Source organism: Bufo gargarizans, chromosome 2 (genome assembly GCF_014858855.1).
Source record: "Bufo gargarizans isolate SCDJY-AF-19 chromosome 2, ASM1485885v1, whole genome shotgun sequence".
NCBI lineage: Eukaryota > Metazoa > Chordata > Amphibia > Anura > Bufonidae > Bufo > Bufo gargarizans.
This window is the reverse complement of record NC_058081.1, coordinates 229,947,457-229,972,325: the sequence shown is the minus strand read 5'-3', so window position 1 is coordinate 229,972,325 and position 24,869 is coordinate 229,947,457. Positions and strand designations below refer to the sequence as shown.

The 24,869-nt window shown below is 41.6% G+C and overlaps 1 protein-coding gene across 6 annotated transcripts in view; it reads left to right on the top strand.

Moving 5' to 3' along the window:
- The window catches only part of FRMD4A (FERM domain containing 4A), a 307,366-nt gene that overhangs the window by 266,314 nt on the left and 16,183 nt on the right, over positions 1-24,869 (top strand). For all 6 annotated transcript variants that reach the window (XM_044280099.1, XM_044280097.1, XM_044280098.1 and 3 more), the window contains exons 14-21: positions 4,629-4,770; positions 11,101-11,234; positions 15,037-15,159; positions 18,230-18,458; positions 18,646-18,702; positions 19,524-19,761; positions 20,231-20,395; positions 21,912-22,771. In XM_044280099.1, coding sequence (XP_044136034.1) covers positions 4,629-4,770; positions 11,101-11,234; positions 15,037-15,159; positions 18,230-18,458; positions 18,646-18,702; positions 19,524-19,761; positions 20,231-20,395; positions 21,912-22,771 — 1,948 coding nt within the window. The remainder of the gene's footprint in view (positions 1-4,628; positions 4,771-11,100; positions 11,235-15,036; positions 15,160-18,229; positions 18,459-18,645; positions 18,703-19,523; positions 19,762-20,230; positions 20,396-21,911; positions 22,772-24,869) is intronic.

The window sequence follows — 24,869 nt, the reverse complement described above, 5'->3', positions numbered from 1 at the left end:
TACACACCAACTGAAGTAGTTCAAACCTTTTATTGTTTTAATATTGATGATTTTGGCATACAGCTCATGAAAACCCAAATTTCCTATCTCAAAAAATTAGCATATTTCATCCGACCAATAAAATAAAAGTGTTTTTAATACAAAAAAAGTCAACCTTCAAATAATTATGTTCAGTTATGCACTCAATACTTGGTCGGGAATCCTTTTGCAGAAATGACAGCTTCAATGCAGCGTGACATGGAGGCAATCAGCCTGTGGCACTGCTGAGGTGTTATGGAGGCCCAGGATGCTTCGATAGCGGCCTTAAGCTCATCCAGAGTGTTGGGTCTTGCGTCTCTCAACTTTCTCTTCCCAATATCCCACAGATTCTCTATGGGGTTCAGGTCAGGAGAGTTGGCAGGCCAATTGAGCACAGTAATACCATGGTCAGTAAACCATTTACCAGTGGTTTTGGCGCTGTGAGCAGGTGCCAGGTCGTGCTGAAAAATGAAATCTTCATCTCCATAAAGCTTTTCAGCAGATGGAAGCATGAAGTGCTCCAAAATCTCCTGATAGCTAGCTGCATTGACCCTGCCCTTGATAAAACGCAGTGGACCAACACCAGCAGCTGACATGGCACCCCAGACCATCACTGACTGTGGGTACTTGACACTGGACTTCAGGCATTTTGGCATTTCCCTCTCCCCAGTCTTCCTCCAGACTCTGGCACCTTGATTTCCGAATGACATGCAAAATTTGCTTTCATCCGAAAAAAGTACTTTGGACCACTGAGCAACAGTCCAGTGCTGCTTCTCTGTAGCCCAGGTCAGGCGCTTCTGCCGCTGTTTCTGGTTCAAAAGTGGCTTGACCTGGGGAATGCGGCACCTGTAGCCCATTTCCTGCACACGCCTGTACACGGTGGCTCTGGATGTTTCTACTCCAGACTCAGTCCACTGCTTCCGCAGGTCCCCCAAGGTCTGGAATCGGTCCTTCTCCACAATCTTCCTCAGCGTCCGGTCACCTCTTCTCATTGTGCAGCGTTTTCTGCCACACTTTTTCCTTCCCACAGACTTCCCACTGAGGTGCCTTGATACAGCACTCTGGGAACAGCCTATTCGTTCAGAAATTTCTTTCTGTGTCTTACCCTCTTGCTTGAGGGTGTCAATGATGGCCTTCTGGACAGCAGTCAGGTCGGCAGTCTTACCCATGATTGCGGTTTTGAGTAATGAACCAGGCTGGGAGTTTTTAAAAGCCTCAGGAATCTTTTGCAGGTGTTTAGAGTTAATTAGTTGATTCAGATGATTAGGTTAATAGCTCGTTTAGAGAACCTTTTCATGATATGCTAATTTTTTGAGATAGGAAATTTGGGTTTTCATGAGCTGTATGCCAAAATCATCAATATTAAAACAATAAAAGGCTTGAACTACTTCAGTTGGTGTGTAATGAATCTAAAATATATGAAAGTCTAATGTTTATCAGTACATTACAGAAAATAATGAACTTTATCACAATATGCTAATTTTTTGAGAAGGACCTGTACATTCTCTCCCAATAAAATAGCAGTGCTAGGAGCTAGAGCCGACCCTCAATCACTGAACTATCCCAGTTATGTCAAGCTGCCACTTACTGCTACTTGTCTGTCCTGTACTGGAAATGTCAAATAAAATACTTCACATCGCTTAATAATGGAACTGTAATGTAAAGCATTTTAAGAAAAGTGGAACCGTTCCTATTTTATTTACTGTACACACACCTAGCTGACATATTTTGTGCTGGCACATGGATGGATGTCTCTTTAAATGGAACCAGTCACATTGAGCATAGTGTCTGAGCTGCAGGCAGCGTGTTATAGAGCAGCAGGAGCTGAGCAGATTGATGTAGTTTTATGGGGAAAGATTCAGAATAACTTGTATTTTATACATTTAAGTTCCTCCTTGTTCTGGACTTTCCAGTGAAGCAGCCGGTCCTATCAGTGATTGACAGCCTTCCCTCTATGACTGTGTATACAGAGATATCTGTCAGTCACTGATAGGACCGCCTGCTGGACTTCAAAGCCTAGAATATGCAGAAATTTTAATGTATGAAATGTAGGTTTTACTTTATCTTTCCTACTAAACTATATATTAATCCGCTCAACTCCCCCCTACTCTATAAAATGCTACCTGCAGATTATTTTGCATTTTCATGCTGACAGGACCCCTTTAAATCGACTGGTATGATGCCCATGTTCCATTAGACTAACCATGGTTTCATAAATCTGCCCCATTGTCTTGTTTTTAATTTATACTGAGTAAGTTTGGTCATTACATTAGATACTGTAGCTTCTTTTTCCAACATATTCCAACATTAGGAGACAGTTTTGGGGCCCAACCAGGGGTCCACCACCAATGAGCCCAAGTGAGGCGATCGCCTCAGGCAGCACCAGTTAGGGGCAAGAGGGAAGCAGCCAAAGGGCCATGGGCTGAAGAGAAGTGGTTAGGTTAAGAAATTGGCTTTGGGGAGTGGGGGAACCCTTTCAGTTTTCACCTCAGGCAGCAGAAAGGCTAGGTGCACCTCTGGCCCTAACACACATCATTTGGGCAGCTGAAATAGGCATGTCCAGCAGATATTGGTCTGATGAGTAAGGCCTTGTGGATCCTCATCAGATCCATTTAAAGTAGTTAGTAGAATGAATGTGGGACATCACTTTTGTGTGTTGTATAATGACTACTCAGATAGCTGAGAAGCAGAAGTCCTGTACGGCAGTTAAAGGGGTATTCCGGTTTCATGAAATTGATGACCTATCCTCAGGATAGGACATCAATTTCCAGTTGGTGCAGGTCCAACGCTGTGGACCACTGCCAATCAGCAGCACTAATATGAGAGCGATGTCCTCTTCAGTCTGCACGCCGGTACTATACGGTAGTGGTGGTGCAATGTAATTAACCCCGCGCCACCACTACAATGTGGACATGTGCAATAAACATTGACTAGGACACAGTTCTCACACTAGCCTCTTCAAACAGGTGATCAGCAGGGATTCTGAGAATTGGACCTCCACCAATCTGATACTGATGACCTGTCCTCAGGATAGGTCATACATATCATGAAACCAGAATACCCCTTTAAGAACTATTGCATACTTGCCAACATTTTTTTAAAATCATTTTTTACAATAGAGTAACACAGTATATGTTGTGTCTCAAGTTACAACATGTTGTATGATTTGGATAAATCTATCCAGAGCAGTTTAATAAGTTCCAGAAATCATAGGAAACATTGGCCCTATTGAATGATAGGATCTGTGTGGGTGCCTTAGAATTTGAGGCCTGGGTTTTGACCAAGAACCACTTCAAAGATTTCAGATCTGCTTGCAGGCATTTCTTTGAAAAACGGGTATGGGGAGTGATGAAATGTCAGAGATGTGACTAGTTCACTCTTGAGCAATTCATCACACTGATGGCATGTGGGTGTATAGCAAATGTCATGAAGCGGGAAACTCTTCCATTTACTGTACTTCCTCATTTTTCACAAGTCCTCTCCTGATATCAGCTCTCTATAAGCAATCACTGTTTTCGCTAGAGTGCTGCATTCACATCTCATCTCCACACTACACACTCAAATCTTCCCACTGCAGTACTGGAGATCATGTCTCGGGGCCCAAAAAATTCATAGGAACACTTTTTTTAGTTTTAGCTCATTTTAGAAAAAAATTATATTAATAAAGCAGGCTGAAATGGGGAATGTAACAGTTCCTAGCTTTTTTCACTTTCTATTCTGTCAGCAGTGCTAATCCAGATTTGTTTTTTAATGAGATTGTCCAGCAGCATGTCCTAGCAACCACACTGACCTCAGATTTAGGGCTGATGAACACGGATATACCGTCCGAGAGCTGTCTGCATCTTTTGCAGCCTCATTGAGATGAACGCGTCCGCAAAAAAATGTGGATCGGATGCGGGCCAAAACTGCAGCCATGTGCATGAGCCCCTAGGCCTTCAAAGATGACTATGGTTCTGAGCAAAGGCCAAGGTAGTGGTAATTAGACTTAAATATGTTGTCTCACAAACAACAGTTCTCAATTATCCAAAGATAGATGGTCAATGTATGATTGCTGGAGGTCTGACAACTTTGCTCCCCACTGATTATGAGAACATAGGTCCAAGTCTCCAGTTTGAACCAAGGGAGTCACACATACGCACTTCTTCTACTCCAGTCACTGTCTATAGGACTAATGGAGACAGCCAAACTCTGTACTCAGCTATCTCTGGCTATCCAATAGTTAGTTAATGAGTGACTACTGCTTCATTCAACCGGAAACTTGGGACACCCATTCTCGTGACCATATGAGTCCTAGAAGTCACAAATGTGGTTTTTGGGTGAGCCCCTTTAATCTTAAACCAAACCTATCTTTATTATATCATATTAATAAGACTTTTTTCATGAGACCGTACTTACCTTGAAAAATCTGCTGAGAGTTACAGTTGGGCCTGCATTTATAACTAGGTCTGCCCGGGCATGTTCATGCAGTTTTTCCACAGTTACTGGTTGTATTGCACGTGATTTGTCATAATCCTTTAGAAACTGACATTTTTGTGTAATACATTAAGAAAAAAATGTCATGTTCAAACAAGAGCTACAGTAATAATAGGATATGATATCTTATCCAACAGTCCAAAATACATGCTGCAAGAAGCCTGAGTGAGATTGCTATAGACCTAACAGAGACTGGAACCTTGAAGACTTCAAAACTTGCAAATATGGGAAGTAAAGGGAAAATCATCAGTGGAAGCAGTGGAAGCCTGTTGTCATCAGGTAAGAGCGCCATCTTTTGGATAGCTGAGCGTTAACTGAGCGTTTAATACTGTACCACATTTGTGACATACCTTCGGTGGACTGTTGGGTAAGTGATTAGCATTGCTGCTTTGTAGCACATGGGTCATCAGTTTCAATTTTCCAAAGTAATCTTCTTAAAGAGACCAGTCCTCTATGGAGATTTATTGGCAATGGTCCATGGGAAACCAACATGAAAATAGTTATTTCCCAAGAAAGAGAACCATGTCGCCCGCGCCACCTATTGGAAGTGGCTCCCTATGAGTCAAGGGCCGATTTTACCAACAAGCCTTGCGATTTCACAAGGGAATATAGCCAGGCCATATATCCATCCATAGACTGTTATTTCAGGGTGCTTGCCCCTCATTAGTGTGGAGTAGGATTCTGTCTGGCTCAGTGTGATGCCTTGGAAGTGACTTAGGCAGGGTGGTGACCAGTCCTGTATGGAGACTTACTGGAAGTACTCCAGGGTATGGAGACTTATTGGCAATGCTACATGGGAACTGAATATGCAAATAGGTATCTCCCAAGAAAAAAGAACCATCTTTCAATAGGTGGTTCTGGTAAGATGGTTCTCTTTCTTGTGAGATACCTCTTTGCCTACAAAGTAATGTACAGTATTTTAAGCAGGTTTACTGTATTTGTCTGTGTCCTCTGATAAGTTGACTTTTATTACCACTTTCCCCAAAAAAGATTTTCAACATGACATCCTTACATATAAAACCTGCTCAACGTGTAAGGTTGAAGAAGACTATATCTCATAGAAGCCATTGTTTATAAACTTGGCTCAAACATTGCCAAGTCGGACTTGTCACTGCTTTCCGCCACTTCAGCCCCACATAGTACCAGTCGTGCCGCCTTATCATCCATTTTCATGTAGTTATTCATGGATCTATCCCTTTAAACCGTAAATTCGGGTGTGCCGACCTGTTTTTGTTTTGAAAGTTCACTGCTGTTTTTCGCCACACTAGACATTTCCACCAATTGTTAGATGTGCTTTTACGATTGTTACTACAAACCCTTTTTTTTTTTCCTTCTGCCACCATCAAGCTGAAATCTGTGATACAATTGTATAAATAGGAATTCTGTGTCGGACATGATTTGTGCATATGTCTGTCAGCTCTGACCATTTGTGTTTAAACACAGATGTTTCCCTTCCTGCCTTAATCTGAAGTGGAACAGACGTGTGACACATCCAAATTACAGCCAAATGGCCCACTACAAAACAAGTGTAGCCAGCACATGCGGTTATCACTGATGGGTAGCAATATGGCATATTATATAATTTGGTGCAAATGCTCAGACTGGGTTCTGGGATAATGGTGGCTGAGAACCAGTAGATTTAACCATTTACAGTTAAAACTATTTCAGATTTCAACTCTGATTAACAATTTATATTGCACAAACAAGATAATATACAGCTCTAATTACTCAGGAAGTATATCCATATAGAGTATATATTTGTATGTATAAAGTTTTTTAAAAAGATTAATCTGAGGGAAATCTAACATTGCTGGTAGAGAGTCCTATACCTGATTGTCTCCAGACCAGTAAAAGTCCCTTGAGACTATGATAAACGTATTCTCAGCTAATGCTTGCAATTGGAAGTGGATTTACTGCATCTCTGTCACTGAGCAGAGCTCATCAAGCCGGATGTGAGCACGTGTGTATCCTGTGATGAGCTCCCGAGGGTCTCCCAAAGACAGAACCCATTGTCTGGTCTGATCTATTAGGATATCCTATCTGGTGTTCAGAAATACTCCAGCATGTCTGCATCTGAGATATTTTTCCAGCTAGGGTTGCTGTTGAAGGGAGTTCTGTCATCTCATACCTGCTTTCACACCCCCACCCCCTCTCCCCCAAGCGTTTGTATTGTAACAGCTAGACACTGCCTGGTGCTGGATAGCTGTCAACCTTTTTTCTGTATGTACTTAATAGTTATTGTGGATCTTTATATTCGCTTATTTTGCTGAGAACTAGACCCATAAGACTGACTTCTTTGTGCTTGGTGAAATGAGTGATTGTTCTGGTTCCCCTGATATGGGGCTTCCGTGTTTCCCAGGTTTTCAAGACAATGCTTCCTATTATAATAAGAAACAGTGATGTTGTACTGACTACCACACAGAATGTTTTGCATCTGGCTGTGTCTCAGTAATTAGTTCTATTGCTGCATTACTGTTAAAGGGTTTTTTCGGACCCAGCAGGCACCGTAAACCCTCCGTATTTACTCATATCTTGACTGTGGTAAAAGGTTTCAGCTATACTTAGTATCTTGAGATTGTGTGGATCTACTGCTCAGGAACCCAGTCAGGTAATGCTCCTCTTCTGAAAATTTTGCTCCTACTGAAGTCACATCTTTTACCAGGTTTCTGGTCTGGTCTGGTCAATGGATGGGGACATTATTGAGGTTTTGTGGATGGAGTTAGAACTATTGTCCCTGGCACATGCACACACTCCTGAATCCACCTCTTCTGTGCATGTGCCAGGGAAAGGATTAGTTCAGGCCTTCTTTCCTCTATATGTAGAGGATGTCCCTTGTCATACAAAAAAACTAAGTTAAACCAATCTAGACATGATGTATTAGTTAAGTGATGCTGTATTTTGGACATTATTTTTACTATGAGACTATGCACTTATGAAGGCATTCTATACCAACAGACCACATGGACAACAAGGTGACCACCAACTCTATGTAGTGTTTTTTTTATATGGTGATCACTTTGCTAGAGGCAGTTAAGTTTTCCAAAAAATGATGCTGGCACAGATAATCCTGTCTGCCTGATTCATCCTGTGTGGTAACTGGTGAGTCATGTCTCATCTACCACAAGATGGCTATCAACATGATCTTCCTAATAGAGATGTCTATGAGAGAAAACATGGCAACAATAGAAAGTAAGTGGATTTTACCACTAAATAGGAAAAATGTCTAATGGGGAACTATTGGGAAGGACTTTGAGTTTTTCTTTTAGCATATAGCTGACAAATAAAGTAAGCTTTGGCCTGTGGGTTCCAAAATAATGGTGCCATGTGGAGACTGTTGTGACTAGGCACATGATCATTTTGATATTCGTGTGCACTGTCATTTTGCTCAAGTGTTGAATACTCTTTAGATTAGCCTATTAAAACAGGTCCCAAAATAACCAGCAGCTAAACAAAGTGATGACATGAAATCACAGTTCTTGTTTTTCTCATCTTTTGGAGATAATCTCCACAATGTTATGTCTCCACTCAATTTGTCCAGGTTTCAATTGGTGACAGATTTCTATGCAATAAATAGCTCATTCTGGCATTGGTTTGAGTTGTAGCACTTGTATATCTGCAAGTGATGATATGGTGGTGTGGACTTAACAGATGTCTGGAGAACTTGGCAGAAGACCAGATGATCTAGAAGGTTATGAACCAGTGGGAACTTGCTCCTTTCTTCTGTTCGTACTATTAATGAAATGTAGTTTTATCACTTTGATATTTCCATGTGCATCCCAGAACATGTTTACATTGATTAGATAGTAGGGTTATTTTGGGAATGCTTTGGGCCACATTGTTGAGCTGTGTTAGCTTTTTTTTAATTTTTTATATATAGACCTTTTATAAGAGATGTCATTTTGCTGTGGATTTATGCAATTTGTAGGCAATTGTATATTTTAGTTTTACTATAGTGTGGACTGAATTTAGGTCCCTTTCTCTCTGTCACTTATTTCTTGCTAACTTACCATAGTTATGTTGGTGAGAAGTTGAAAAGTATGGCTGCTTTTTAGTGTAGAATTATTTATGCGGTCTTTAGTTTTTCCTTCTCTTAAATGCTTCTTTTCCAAGCAACAGGCAGATGCCTGTGTATATTGAGAGAATGTGCTGCTGACCAATGATGATTTTTAGGTCCGTATCAAAAATGCGATTATTGGCAAACAAGCAAATTATCGTTCAATTGTAGGATGTGTTTAGGCTAACAACTAATGACGGAAGTGCAGTTTACCACTTCTGTCGCTGGCCAGTAATCGAGAACAATTCTTCTTATGAATCATTGCTCAGGCAATTATCGCCTTGTCTAACTGGACGTCAAGAATCTGCTAATTATTTATGAGTCTCTACAACTATTCGGGATTTTCTAGGTTAATGACTTTTTTGAGCTATCCCTATACACGGGATAAGGGTTTATCAATATCAGATTGGTGGGAGTTCAATACCTGGCACTTCACTGATCAGTTGTTTCCTGCACTCTAAAGCTGGCCATACATATTCAATAGTCGTCGGCTCAACGGTTTTCGCCCAAATCATATTAATTTCACCAGATCCTTGTTTCCTTCAACACCTGTCAGGGCAGAGTCAGAAGCTCCCCACACACATTAGTGGGTCAGCCAACAAAGATATGTGTATGGCCAGCTTAAGGCCCTGGAACTAACATTTGAAACCGAGCTGGAAGCACCACTAAGTTCAACGTGTAGTGGCCGAGCCTGGTTATGGCAGCATTCAGTTGAATGGGAGTTGATGTACAGCATATGAGCATGTCCAATGCACTAAGGACAAAGCTATGTTTCTGGGTCAGTTCAAAGTGTTAGATCCAGCAACAGCAAGGAATAGCTAATCATGGGGGTGTCGAACCCCCACTGATCTATATTGATGTATTCTGAGGAGATCCAGCAACAGCAAGGAATAGCTAATCATGGGGGTGTCGAACCCCCACTGATCTATATTGATGTATTCTGAGGATATATAATCCAGAAACCCCCTTAAATGATGACCACGGCCTGACTGGACCTATGCCACAGCTTGCTGTATCCACGGCAGTCTTCATTATTTCCAGATCTAGTGTATGTAAGTAGCTCTCCTCACAGGTGCCCAAAGCATGGTAGTGTTTATACTGATTACACCAGCACCATTATAGATGATTGCAACCAGACAGGCGTGGGCACGAGCAGTGAAAGTGAACAGGATGTTCCTCGGGCTTGCGGCTCTTGCATGTTACAACATGACAAGTATTCGGTTAATATGAAGTATGGAGAGCTACCTTGTGATGACCTTTCTGTATATTGTTTCAAAGAAAAAATGCTTACACTTTTACATTCATCAGATGCTTTGGTGTGGTTGCTCTGAAGGCCTTAAATTCATCTCCATGAACATGTAAGAGCTTGCACCCTGTATGGATGCAGACACCTGTTGTTTCTCAAGAATCCTCAGAACATTTTATAGGCTTGGATTTGGTATTTTTCTTAAATCATTCTTAAAGGTGTTGTCCCATTACAATAACCTATACACGGGATAAGGGTTAACATTCTTATGTGTTCTCCATTTGCAATGAAACAGTGGACACTCATGCCTCTCTGAGGCTGAATGCTTACTTGAAAAAAGGCTCTATAGCCGAAACGCCCCATCTGGTAATAAATTGGACATTTGGCTCTAGTATATCCACAGAGTGCTGCCTCCATTCTCTATAACTGACTTTATGTGTGGGGTGAAGTTGACCAATCCCCCATGAGGCGTGCACCTACTTTACTAGTATTCCTAGAGTGCGCCACCTTCCCCCTTTCTTTGCAGCTTATTTACCAATGATGTACATGGAGAATACAGACAGCACATGGATCCATTGAATTCTATATGTGTATTCAGCTGTCTGTTTTGTTTTCTACGTTGCGGTAAAATAACAGCAGCGTGCGCTACTTTGGTCTGTTTTGCGAACATAATGCACCTGTTCTATTCAATGTTTCTGTGAATACTATGAACTGCACACAGATGGCACCCATGTTCTGTCCATTTTTCACTGATCGAGTGCGTAGAATAATGATAAAAATTTAGTAAAAATAATAATATCCAACCATGGAGAGAAAACACCAAGACACATCCTGAACTTGGGCCATTGTGGATGCAAAAGAGTCTGCGTTTTTATGTGTTCCCAAAATGGAAATGAACATGTGAATAAGCCCTAATAGCAAAACTAGCAACAACAGATATGCTAAGACCCACTGAAAAATATATAAATATAATGTAATAACTGAACGCTGGTGGTGGTAGCGCTAATACGCCTCAATAAAGTAAATACAGTATATGCCTATTATGTATCATTTTTTCCAGTTGTTACTTTTATATAGTTTTTTAATTAAGTAACTTGTTATTCCCACCCCATGATACAGGAGGAAGTGTTAAAACTGCCATAAATCATACACCAGGTGCTTTCTGTATATGACCATGCCAGGAGAATCTTGTCCGCTATGCTGTATCCCACATAGTGTACACATGAGAAGCTGTAGGTTTCTCAATGAATGCTCCAGATGTACAGGCTGTTGTCAGCTGGTTGTAGTGAAATCATTTATTTGTTGACAGGTTCCCAGGAGTCCGACAGCTCACAGTCTGCCAAGAAAGACATGCTGGCTGCACTGAAATCCCGGCAGGAAGCTCTGGAGGAGACTCTACGGCAGCGACTGGAGGAGCTGAAGAAACTCTGTCTACGTGAAGCGGTACTGAGCAAGCATCTCTTCCTGTCTTGTATTTTGGTTGGGTTGTATGGGGGAGAGTTGGTCAAAGCTCATTCTTCTTCAATTCAGATGAGGTTTTCCATATTGTGCCTTTTGTCTTTTTTTTTATTACAATAGATATAACTGACGCTTACAGTCATATTATATAGTTATGCCACAGTCCTTTATAATCTGTATCTAGATATTATTTCTTTCATGTATGTTTAATGGTATAGCTATAGAAGGTGCAGATGCTGTAGTCACACCAAAGCCCTAGTGTTTGAGAACCCGAAGACCTTTTTGCCACATAGACTACATAGACAATGGCGACATTAGCAGAGCTATATAACTATCATTAGTACAATGCCATTGTATGTGACAAGCCCTGGTACAGATTCTGTTTAGGAGCTACAAGGTTCCTCTACTACAGTGATGGCGAACCTATGGCACGGGTGCCAGAGGCGGCACTCAGAGCCCTCTCTGTGGGCACCCACACCCTGGAAAAATTCTATGGTGTACCAATATGCCTTAGACTTCTCCTGTCAGTCATTAGCGCAGGGCGCACCATGAACAGCACAGGCAGCGCACTGAATGTAGGCAGGATATTGTAGATAAATGATAAAGTACATGGAGGATATTCTATATTGGACTGTAGTATTCAAGGTAAATTGCTGTGTTGGCACTTTGCGATAAATAAGTGGATTTATGTTGCAGTTTGGGCACTCGGTCTGTAAGGTTCGCCATCATTGGTCTACTATTTCTCTAAGGGTTCTTGTTTCTGTAAAATGGCAAGTTACATAAGGCCCAATTCTCATGAACTGATTGCTCACCATACAGTCTACCATGAAGTGATTATTGTTACATTTGGTTGGGTTTACACAGATCTTGCTAAAAATCACAGTGTAAATGCACATTGAGATCTGCACTCCTTTAGAAGCTGTGTATTTACCAATAAATTTAATTATGTTAGGTCAACCTAGTCCCTTGATAAATCCCCTCGTGACACAGCTGAACCTAACTAGCCTATTCCTAGTTTTATCCATGCCCCCGTTACTCCATAAATGTAAATTTTACAATATAGAAATTGGCCTCTAGGAGCAGGGGGAGGGGCATTGCTCCTGCTCCTAGAGGCTCCGTTCTCCGACTTCCGTTACCTCCCTCCAAGTCTTGATTGACAGGCCCAGGCAGCGTTCGAATCCTCCTGCTGGCCCTGAGTGCTTGGTAAATCCTGCGCCTGTGCCGTGCAGTATTCAGCGCAGGCATAGTGAAGGAAGGACGCTCACTGGCTGCCAACTTCCTTACTGCGCCTGCGCTGAATACTGCACGGCACAGGCACGAGATTTACCATGCACTCAGGGCCGGCAGGAGGATGCGAGCGCTGCCTGGCCCTGTCAATCAAGACTTGGAGGGAGGTGACAGAGGTGGGAGAACGGAGCCTCTAGGAGCAGGAGCAACACCCCCCCCCCCCCCCCCCGCCCTGCTCCTAGATGCTAATTTGCATATTATAAAAGTTACATTTATGGAGTAACTGGGTCATAGATAAAAGTAGGAATAGGCTAGTTAGGTTTAGCTAACATTAGCACATCGCTAATGTCAGCCAGTTTAATTTAGGTATTACTGGTGACAGAAACCCTTTAAGGACCCTTTACACAGGCCGACAATTTTTGTAACGCTTGTTAGTGCTGATCTTGCAGTGTAAATGCGCTGCTGATTACCCGATGAACAAGTGAATTGGATTGCTTGTGCAGCACAAAAGATCATCATTTCCCATTGGCAGATCGTGCTGTGTAAACACGATCTGCTGCCGTCAAACAATGAGACAGTATGGGGATGAGCGATGGCATTAGTGATCGCTCCTTCCCATACTCTGGAGGAGATTGCTGCATGTAAATACACTGGTCTGCTCCGCTAGCGATCAGCAGATTGTTGGGAAGGAACGCTTCCTTCCCGACATTCAGCTGGATGGTCGTCCCGTGTAAAGGGACCTTTAGTCATCTTAAACACTTGTGCTGTCTATTCTCAATTATTCTGGTCAATTATAGGAGCAGAACAGCAAATATTAGGGAAGTGCTGGATTTGGCACATAACTACCCGAACAAAGTTGAATAGATCCCATTGACTATAATGGGGTATGTTTGGTTTCCATTCTGGAGTCTACTTTTTAGCAGAGAAAAACCTTCTGCGTGGAGGACTTTTCTCTTCGTTGTTTTTGATGACATCTATGTTGGAGGTCCCGAATGGAGCCTCCAATGCAGATGTGAACATACCCTTACTGAAACAACCCTGATAAGTAGGCATGTGTTGAAATAACAGGTATGGTGGTTAGGCTTCATAGTTGCACCCCTCCTAGAAAAAAAAAAAAAATTAAAGGTGTTTTCCGGGTGATGGCTTATCTTCAGTTTATCTGATCAGTGGGGGTCCAACTCTCAGCACCCTTCTTTGTCTACCTGAGTCTATCTACTTGCACACTATTGGTGGTACAGAATATTGCAGCTTCGTCCCTTTCACTTAAATAGAACAAAACTGCAATATCCTCAAAACTGCTTCTACAATTAGTAGACAAAGTGCAGGTAGACTACCCCATGTAAAAATCATGAAGTCAAAGCGCTTGCGCAGGCACTGCAACACCGTCAAACTTCTGGAGGTGGTGAGCAATGGCCCCCACGCATCTAATATTGATGACCTGGACCTGGAAAACACTTTCAACCAACATAGTTATAAGTGGCATATATGACTATGCTTTTGATGTGAATGTAGTAAATGTGGACATGAAAGCATCTGTGTAAGGAACTACTTTTATATAGGTGTTAAGGTGACTCAGGCTGGTGAACAGCACACTATATAGGAAATTACATGGTGTAAAAACATTACAGTGATTTTAGGAGTCAGGATCTGGAAACTGCCTTGGTTCAGATTGGGTAAAACCAGTGAATCACCTACTTAATTATTTAGTGTTTGTTAAACTTGCTCTCATCCTCCTTCACCCTGCAAGGAATGTAAGGAATCATAATTATTTCCTGCGAGAATGCTTTGGAAGTGTGGGAGGAAAGCTAAGCAAATGCAGTTGATGAAGAGCGACAAGGCCTTGTCTAAAGGGATTGTGTTGCCAATTAAACCTGTGTATTAAGAGTTACAGAAAAGGTGTATTCGTTATTCTAGTAGAGTTTTTATTTTTGATGCTTGAGGTTCACATTTATTGTTTAGAACAGTTCACAGTTCGGATAGAAAAAATATATCTGTAAATCCTATAGTGTACAAATTGTGTTATTCTGGAAATGATCAAGCATTGGTTATCAATCCATTTGTTCATGGGTCTACAGTCTGATGTGTTTGGTATAATGCAATGACACCATAACAAACCCAAACAAGTTAATTATTATTATCACTATTAATAACTACATTTCTTTCCCTGCATTATCATTTTTGGAATCCAAATAAATAGCTAGCACAATAGTTGTAGACGTCCCCCTCCGGGACAATGCAGTTTGAAGGTGACTTTTCAGATTAGTCAACAAGGTGGATATCGGGAGCACAGTCAGTGAGGGTTGGTGGGCATGTGCCCTGCATGTGGGGATGTCAACCACCCACATTGAAGGTAATCATTTCCCAGTTAAAGAAATGCCTAGCTACAGCTTTGTGAACATAGATAATCACTTTTAGTTCAGTTCTTCCATTGACCAGCCGACTATTCAATAATACATATGTAATAGCTGATGGATGAAGGTTATAATATTGTATGAAATACTCATTATAAGAACCATTGCCTGGGGTACTCATTAATATTGATTTAATATTTTCATTATAGGAACTTACAGGCAAGCTGCCAAGAGAATACCCGTTAGATCCAGGAGAAGAGCCGCCTGCAGTTAGACGACGAATAGGGACGGCATTTAAGCTGGATGAACAAAAACTACTTGCAAAAGGGGAGGTGAGTCCAGTCCATTCTGCCCACCTATAATGCATTTCTAGAATGGTGTCTAAGGGGGCCCGCAGCCCCTTTTGGCATATAGAAGGATAGCAGTACTATAAAGGAAGGGTTAGGCCTCTTTCACACAGGCGTTGCGGGTGACATGTGGGAAAAGATGTGGGTGCGTTGCGGGAAAATGCGTGATTTTTTCCCCGCGAGTGCAAAGCATTTTAATGCGTTTTGCACGCGCGTGAGAAAAATCGGCATGTTTGGTACCCAGACCTGAACCCGGACTTCTTCACAGAAGTTCGGGTTTGGGTTAGATGCTGTGTAAATTTTATTATTTTCCCTTATAACATGGTTATAAGGGAAAATAATAGCATTCTTAATACAGAATGCTAAGTAAATTAGGGATGGAGGGGTTAAAAAAAAAAAACTCTCCTCATCCACTTGGTCGCGCTGCCCGCCTCGTCTTTATTCTTCTTCTTTGAGGACCTGGGAGGAAAAGGACCTTTGGTGACATCACTGCACTCATCACATGGACCATGGGCCTCGTTGCGTGAAAAATGCACAATATAGAGCACGCTGTGATTTTTCACGCAACGCACAAGTGATGCGTGAAAATCACCGCTCATATGCACAGCCCCATAGAAATGAATGGTCATTTTTATTTCTATAGATGCAATATATGTACAAATACAAATTATTTAAGGCTCAAATATATTGTATTATAGATGATTCTCTAAGTTACCTGCTGTCTACACTGCATCTCGAGGTGGATTGTGGTTCTCCTAATGCTCACTTATTTGTGATCTAATGAGGTTCTCGCTTGGGTCAACATACTGTGGATCAGTATTAATTTATAGATGGTTGTGCCCATATACCAAAAAGAGGAGACTGTAAAGTTTAGGAATGTCCCACAGGATGTGTATATATTCATGTCATGGGTGGGTTTTGTATTAGGTCTGAGGACACTCAGTGCCAGGTTATGGTTTGCTGTAACACAGCTGTGATTGTCTCATGTTACCAGCTAGGAGGATTTAGTATTGTAGCGTGAAGCATAGTTTGTCTTTTGTCAGCCACCCACTAAATCAGATGCTAGCCCCATGTTCTTGGCACTGAGTCATTCTGTAGCAATGCTGCTTCAACAAAAAGTAGCCTGTGATTCAGAATAGAAGCAACAGAACTTTTTTGTACAAATTCACCTTATAGTCTATAATATGTAAACCATGGCTTCCTTTGCTTCCATGAGATTTAGTCATATGGAGATCTGCTTTGTGCTGGTTTCCTATCTCCTCCTTCCACTAGTCCCTGGGTCAATGAACTGAACCACGACTGGAAAAACAACTAAAGCGGCTTTTAGGACAGGAATTTGCAAGAAGACCATTGTCTGGAGTGACTTATGAGCCTCCAGACATCTTTGCTATTGTTTGGTTTCCTGAGCATCATACCATTTAATCAGATTTATCTAAAGGCAAGACAGATTGCAGATAGAACAAGGATTTACCTATGTCCCTAATACATTTCAGCTTAGAAATGTTATACAAAACGGCAGAAAGTTTAGGGGGGAATTTATCATGGTAGGAATTTTTAAGGTCAGTTTTGTAGGAGTCTTCCCATAATTTGGGACGAATTTAACAAATGCTGCAAAATGTTTGATAAATGTGTTGCATCTACAAGTCTAACACTTTTGTCTTTAAATGTTACTCTACTTTCTACCGCCCCATTACTGGAGTCAAAATTTGCAGTTGATAAATTTGGCTTGATTTAGCTTGGCATGGTTACTTCACCAATTTTCAAAATTGGAGTGAGTGAAAGCTTTATTAAGGTGCCTTCACATTCAGCCAATTGTGCTGCATAAATAGCTGCAACTGAAAATCAATATTCATCTGAATGGGGAAGTTTTGGCGGCAGCCTCTTTCAGTTGACGGATTTTTAGTTGCTGAAGTTTCTATAACAAAATTTGCCCCATGTGCAGATACCCTTATATATGGGTAGGTTATTTGAGGATCTTTGCATATCTAGATGCATGTGTCCAGGGACTGTAGGCAAATGCCCAAACCATACTTTTATTACAGAGCACATTTTCTTGTTCACCTACAAAGCTTTTCACTACTATTCAGGTGGTTCATTCCACTCAAATAACTTTCATTTTTGATAATGAAAAATCACGCCTTTTTTTTTTTTTTTTTTTTTTACATATGGAAACCAGGATCCTCTCATGGATCCACAGCATCGGCCACTTGGCGATTTTCATAACTCCGCCACCCTACCCTGCTCGGGCCCTTACTTTGGCTTATTCCTATCTCAACCATGAAAGGCCGAGATGGGACAGCCCCTTTCAGTAAGCAGATTGATATACTGGATTGTCTAAAAAGATGCAGCATAACTTGTATTTTATTCATATGAGTTTCCTATTCTTAGGAGTCCAGTGGGCAGTTATAATCAGTGATTGACTTCTATCACTATATTTGTCAGTCACTGAGTAGGACCGCCCACTGGACTCCAAGGCCTGCAATTAGCAAAAATTCAAGTCAATAAAATGTTATACTTCAGCTCTTTCCACAAAACTATATATCAATCTACAGTAATCGGCTCCTCCTACTCTACAACATGCTACCTGTAGGTCAGACACCGTGCACAACATGACGGGTTCCCTTTAAAAGGCTACAAAAATGCAATGTTTTTTGTCTCGCGTGATGATTAACGAGTTAATAAGAAAAAAAATTGCTTAAGGTATTTTCCAGTATATGTGATATATTCTGTGATGCTTTTGAACATAACCTGAAATTAAAAGGGCTTTTATCCCTATTTCATTTACGGAGATGAAGGAAACCATGTGTGACTCATGAGAGTTGTGGTTACATTACTTGGACTGATGGATGAATGTGCAAGCGGTCTAAGTATAGTTCAGCTTACAGGGTGGTAATTTCACTAAATGAATTCACATAAGATAGAAAGGCCTCTTGAAACGTAAAGTGTATTCAAATGTTTTAAATCTCATTTATGAGATAGAAGCTGTGGCATCTTGGTACCAGATCCAAGAATGAACTCCTGTGCACAGTGAGTAATATTTGAAATATTGTTTTAGGAAGTCGAGCTGGAACGTCTTGAAAGAGAATTTGCTATTCAGTCCCAGATTACTGAGGCAGCTCGCCGACTGGCCAGTGATCCTCACGTAAGCAAAAAGCTGAAAAAGCAGAGAAAGACCTCATACCTTAATGCACTAAAGAAACTACAGGAGATCGAAAACTCCATTAATGACTATCGCATCAAGTTTGGGAAAAAGCCTACACAGAGGGCATCCTTAATCATAGATGGTGAGTGCAATAATCTACTAATTTAATAATTGTGCATTTGTTATCTAATACCCCAACATAAGAAGTAAAAAAAGTCACAGTAAGTGGGCAATAACAAAACTATTGTATGTGTTGGATAAAAAGAGTGGTAGAGCACGTTGGACAAGTTCATTGACTTTGTCTTTCTCATGGCTTATTTTCCTTACAGAAGCTAACCTCGGCAGTGAAGACAGCTCACTTTCTGATGCTCTTGTTCTTGAGGATGGTATGTATTGTACAATAGAGAGCAATTGGGTGTATCAATAGTGTTTTTAGGTTGTAATCCTATTGTGCCTTAAAATACATACTTTACTGACAAAACCGTCTCACTTTGAAGGGCGTCTGTGAACAGATTTGTACCTATGAAACTAGCTGAAGGCATCTGTGTTGGTCCCATGTTCATACATGTCTACATCCCTGAGAAAATGTATGTTTTAATATGCAAAGGAGCCTCTAGGAGCAATGGGAGTGTTGCCCTTACACCTAGAGGATCTGTTCTCTCTCTCAACTGCCACACAGTCTTCATTCTGATTGACAGGGCCAGGCATGATGACATGTTAACAACCTTTTTATAGATGGAGTATTCCACCCCTTTTGTGTACTGGAGCAAATTTGCCCTGTTTATAGAAGAAACAATGCAGTCAGCAAATAGGCATATGCAGGCAGTTAAGACTTGTTTGTGGGACCTTCCAGTCACATCTTATACTTCCTTAGATTTGTATGTTGTGGATATTTCATAACTGCAGTGGATATATTACATGTTTGGTTGGTTTTAATTATGGTACTTCATTATGCTTAGTAAGCAAGGCTTTGTTCACACTCGAGTCATGGCTTCAAATTGTTACAACAGTCATTGACTTGAGGAGTCTGTCAGGTTTTTAGTTTTAACTGGATAAAATGGTACAGCCTGCTGCACTATTATGGATATCAAAGAGTAAAAGAATGAACGCAAGTGTGACTGTAACCATACCTTGGCTACAGATAATTCAGCAGCATTTAGGTGAAATCTTGCTACGCTTCTGAATATCTCTTGTTTGCCATTTCCAGAAGATTCTCAGGCCCCCAGCATCATGTCTCCTATGCAGTCCCCTCATAAAGGCCTACCACCAAGACCTCCGTCACATGCCAGACCACACCCTCCACAGTCACTGGATGGTCTAAGACAGTTGCACTACCAGAGAAATGACTATGACAAATCACCCATAAAACCCAAAATGTGGAGTGAATCTTCCTTAGATGAACCCTATGAGAAACTGAAGAAAAAATCATCACAACGCCATTCCAGGTAACCTCTACTCTGCTTGACTACAGGCTTCTTAACCAGATATGCAGATCATTTTATGATCATGTTGGTTATCCTTGTCTGCTGAGTGTTGATGGAATGTTTTTGTAAATTTAATATTTTCTGAAAAATGTACATTTCTATGTGTCTGATAATGATTGTTATAAATGGATATTTGGTTATAAAGGTCATGCATAATATTTAGCCCAGATTTTACATTATGTGACCCTTATAAACGGTGTTTTTTGTACGTACCCTTATGTATCTACAGATGTTCTACACATGTCCAGGTTGTCAATAATCCTAGGTGGCAACCACACTAGGATTTTGTAAAACCTTCATGTCCTTTTTTCACATTTCATTAAAGATGTATCCGTTGTAGGTTGTCATTCATCCCTTTGTTCTTTCTAGTCTTGTAGGTGATACAGATGTTACAGATGCCAACGTAGTTAATGTTATATTTCCATTGCAGCAACCACAAAAGGTTTCCTAGCACAGGTAGCTGTTCAGAAGCAGGTGGGAGTAACTCTCTGCAGAATAGTCCCATCCGAACCCTCCCACACTGGAATTCTCAGTCCAGCATGCCATCCACCCCAGACTTACGAATACGAAGCCCGCATTATGTTCATTCTACCAGGTAACACATCTTACTTTTATTATTCTCTCTGGTGTATACTCTACTAGATTGTACTGTGTACTTTGCAGGAAAACATGGCAGTGTCTTCTATTGTGTTTTTCCGGTTTTCTAAGGGTACTTTCACACTTGCGTTTTTATTTTTCGGCATAGAGTTCCGTCACAGGGGCTCTATACCGGAAAATAACTGATCAGGCATATCCCCATGCATTCTAAAATGGAGAGTAATCCATTCAGTTTGCATCAGGATGTCTTCAGTTCAGTCGTTTTCACTGATCAGGCAAAAGAGAAAACCGCAGCATGCTACGGTTTTATCTCCGGCGAAAAAAACTGAACACTTGCCTGAATGCCGGATCCGCAATTTTTTGCCATAGGATTGTATTAGTACCGGATCCGTCATTCAGAATACCGGATCCGTCCTTCCGGTCTGCGCATGCGCAGACTGAAAAAAAGGTGAAAAAAATAAATGCCGGATCCGTTTTGCCAGATGACACCGGAAAGACGGATCCGGCATTTCAATGCATTTTTCTGACTGATCAGGCATTTTTAAGACTGATAAGGATCCTGATCAGTCTTACTAATGCCATCAGTTAGCATACATTTTGCCTGATCCAGCAGGCAGTTCCGGCGACTGAACTGCTTGCCTGATCTCTCTGCCGCAAGTGTGAAGGTACCCTAAGAAAAGTTTAATTATACTGATACTTTATTAAAACTTATTGTAAATTAATATTTCTTATATAATTTTTTCCCCAAGTTCAGGTGCTTATAGCGCTTTGGTATCTGTAGTGCTGACATGTCAGTGGTGTACAGCTTCCATTGCAGTGCCACAGTGAACGATGTACAGGCAGGAGCACACATCGCTGCTCCTGCCTCTGCCAGCTCCGCTCATTAAAGCCTGGCATAGCACACTTTATGTAGGTCAGTAGGCTATTGGCTTACATTTAATGCAATTTTAAGAGTGCAGTGCATAGTACTATTATGTAGAAGTCATGTAACATCCCAGTAAATTAAAATACATGTACATCTAGTGAGACAGTTGTAAAATATGTTGGCACGGCTGAGTTGTACTGTGCTTGTTTACTGCAGTGCGTTCTTATTGTAATGATCAAGAACCTTGTAAGTAATGAAGTTGAATCATGTTATCAAAATGTATGATGTGGGAGTTTTAGAATTCATTACTTGCACTTTGTTATATTATTTCATTGTTATATCATGTGGCCCTCTGCTTAAAGTAGTAGAGGAAGCAGAGGACGCAGTTGGCTTATTGTTGTATTCTGCAGCACAGTAACTTACTATGAGACAGAAGGTGAGAATCTGAGTTTTAGGTTATAATCAATAGCTGTCTATCTGTCACTACCATCTTATAAGGCAGTGACATTCTTGATTTAGCAGTGCTTGGCAAGAATATTCTATCCATTCTTGGGAAGAATGCTGTGCGGGGTTAAATGACAGAATAATTAGAGACTGCATATTTTTGAGAAAAGATTGATAGTCTTTGTTCCTGTGATTGTTTCTACAGATCTGTGGACATCAGCCCTACCAGACTACATAGCTTAGCACAGCACTTTAGGCACCGCAGTTCCAGCTTGGAATCCCAAGGAAAACTTTTGGGCTCTGAAAATGACACAGGGAGTCCAGATTTCTACACCCCAAGGACTCGTAGCAGTAATGGTTCCGATCCTATGGATGACTGCTCCTCATGTACAAGCCATTCCAGTTCTGAGCACTATTATCCAGCCCAGATAAATCCTAACTACTCAACATTGGCTGAGGACTCTCCCTCCAAGGCCAGGGAGAGGCAAAGACATAGACACAAGTCTAATGGGAACCTTGTATCCTCCAATTCAGGGAGCATGCCCAATCTGGCTGCTAGGAATGGAAACGGACACCATGGGGTATACCTGCATAGCCAGAGCCAACCTTCATCGCAGTATAGGATCAAAGAGTATCCTTTGTACATTGAAGGAAGCTCAACACCTGTTGTTGTGCGGAGTCTAGAAAACGACCAAGAGGGACACTACAGTGTCAAAGCACAATTCAAGACGTCAAATTCCTATACTGCAGGAGGGATGTATAAGGAGAACTGGCACGGGGATGATACTGTGGACTCTGTGAGGCTCACCCCTTCTCGCTCTCAGATTGTAAGGACTCCGTCACTTGGCAGAGAGGGCCATGATAAGGGCTCAGGCAGGACTGTGGTGTCTGATGAGCTGCGGCAGTGGTTCCACAGGTCCAGCTCATCTCAAAAGGAGCACAACAGACTTTCACATACTAGTTCCAACTCATCCGACAGTGGCTCTCAATACAGCACATCTCAAAGCACCTTTGTGGCACACAGCAGGGTAACAAGAATGCCTCCAATGTGTAAAGCAACTACAGGTAAGACGCATCGCATCGTCATGTACTTCTGTGAATACATTTACTGAAGAAGGCTGCTCATGAAGAAGTGTGTTTAAAGGGAGCCTGTCGCCTGCTAATCCCAAGAAATGCAACTTTTTATTTTTATGCAAGTAAGGTTTTCAGTGCACCATGGGCATGGCCACCCCGTCCGATGCACCTGGTTTCCCTTGTGTCCTTGTTACTGGAGCTGAAAGGTCATGGACTGTCAATCAAACAAGAGTGAGAGGTGCTAGGTGGCATTACTGGTGGAGCAATGGTGCATCTAATGAAGAGGCCCACTCAAAGTGCACCAAAAATCTTGTTTGCAAAACATAAAAAAAAATGCATTTATCAGGATTAGAGAACTGGAATTTCACAAGAAAGGTATGGTTATGTTTCAGGGAACCTACCCTTAGTGGCGGTATGTTTACTTTGAAACTGATTTTGTAGGTGACAGACTCCCTTTAAAGCCGTGCATGCAACCATCGAGATTTGCATGCATGCAATATTAGGGGCTGCTATGAATGAATGCTGCCGAAAAGGCGATTTATATGTTAATTGAATAAAAACCTGATTGCTATAGCAACTACTTAATTTTATGCCTACAATTGTTACATGAATGAAGCCCAAAATTACCAAATTGTCAATATTCCTCTGACAGATTAAATACATTTATACACATTTGATGCCATTTATTTTAAAATATTGTTTTTGGCAGTTTATTGTAACTGACCCCCAAAGGTTGACCATGTCTTTTGTAATACGAAAGTCCTGTAATTAGGAAACCATTATAGTGCACAGTAAACGTATCATTCTACAATTCCAGACTTAAACCAGAGGTATTCCTTGGACGTAGACCTTTTATTTCCATGAGCTAAGCTACACCAGTGATATGTGAGCACCAGCAGGTGGCGAGGCATCTTTGCATACCATTGCCAACGTCTTTTTATTGGTGTGATGGCCTTGTATATCCAGTGTAGTACTGTGGGAAATTTGTACGATTTCCTCACTAGAGATCTGCCTTTGATTTTCACCAGCTTTCCTAAGTGGGTGGTCTGCTTTTCGCTGAGTGGATAACATGAGGACATTCTTATAAGCCAAGTTTTGGTCTACTCTCTATACATTCAAGCAAATTAGACAGGATGTGTTCAGCTCCTTGGCAGATGTTCTTATGACACGGATCATAATCTGTTATGAATTAATTCCGTCAGGGTTTCTTTGCAAATATTGTAACTTTTTAAAAAGCTCTTTCTTTATGACATTGCTTTGGCAGAAGGGTATCATTTGTGTGTCCTGGTTCACGTCCAATCAGGACTGGCGCAAGGATTTTTGCCACCCTAGGCAAAAGCTAATTTTGCCGCCCCATTGACCCCGCCTACTGACCATGCCCTTTGACCCACCCCTTTTTTGTCGGCCACCTATTTATACAGACTGTACCCTTCATTGTGGTAAGGCCACGTTTTCTCCCTCCAGCTACATACCATGCTGAGGGCAGATCCCCCACAAGTGTCATTCACAGATCCCCCCCCATAACAGTGTCATCCACAGATTTCCCCCCCCCATAACAATGTCATCCACAGATCCCCCCCCCCTCATAACAGTGCCATCCACAGATCCCCCCCCCCCTCATAACAGTGCCATCCACAGATCTTCCCCCCCATAACAGTGTCATCCACAGATCGCCCAACGCCACCTCCTATCTAATTTAGTCACTTCACTTGCCTCTGTGTAATTAAAGAGAAGTGCCCTAATCTCGCACAGGCGCACTGGCAGAGGCATTGTCGAACGCGGTGCGCTGGAAGACGGCGCATGCACACTTTGCTCGACGATGCCTCTGCCAGTGTGCCTGTGTGAGATTACACAGAGGCAACTGAAGTGAATAAATTAGCTAGGAGGCGTCGCCGGCGCCTCCAGCAAGAGTGCGCTCTATGCGGTGGCGTACCTTGCTTATGGGTGGCGCCGGCCCTGCGTCCAATAAGGATTGTGTAAACGCATACGGAATAATGTTATCGAAATTCTTTAGTATTGGATTGTGCTGTCCTTTTATAATACATAATGTATACTATTAACCCTGCAGTGACTGCATCCTGTCATACAT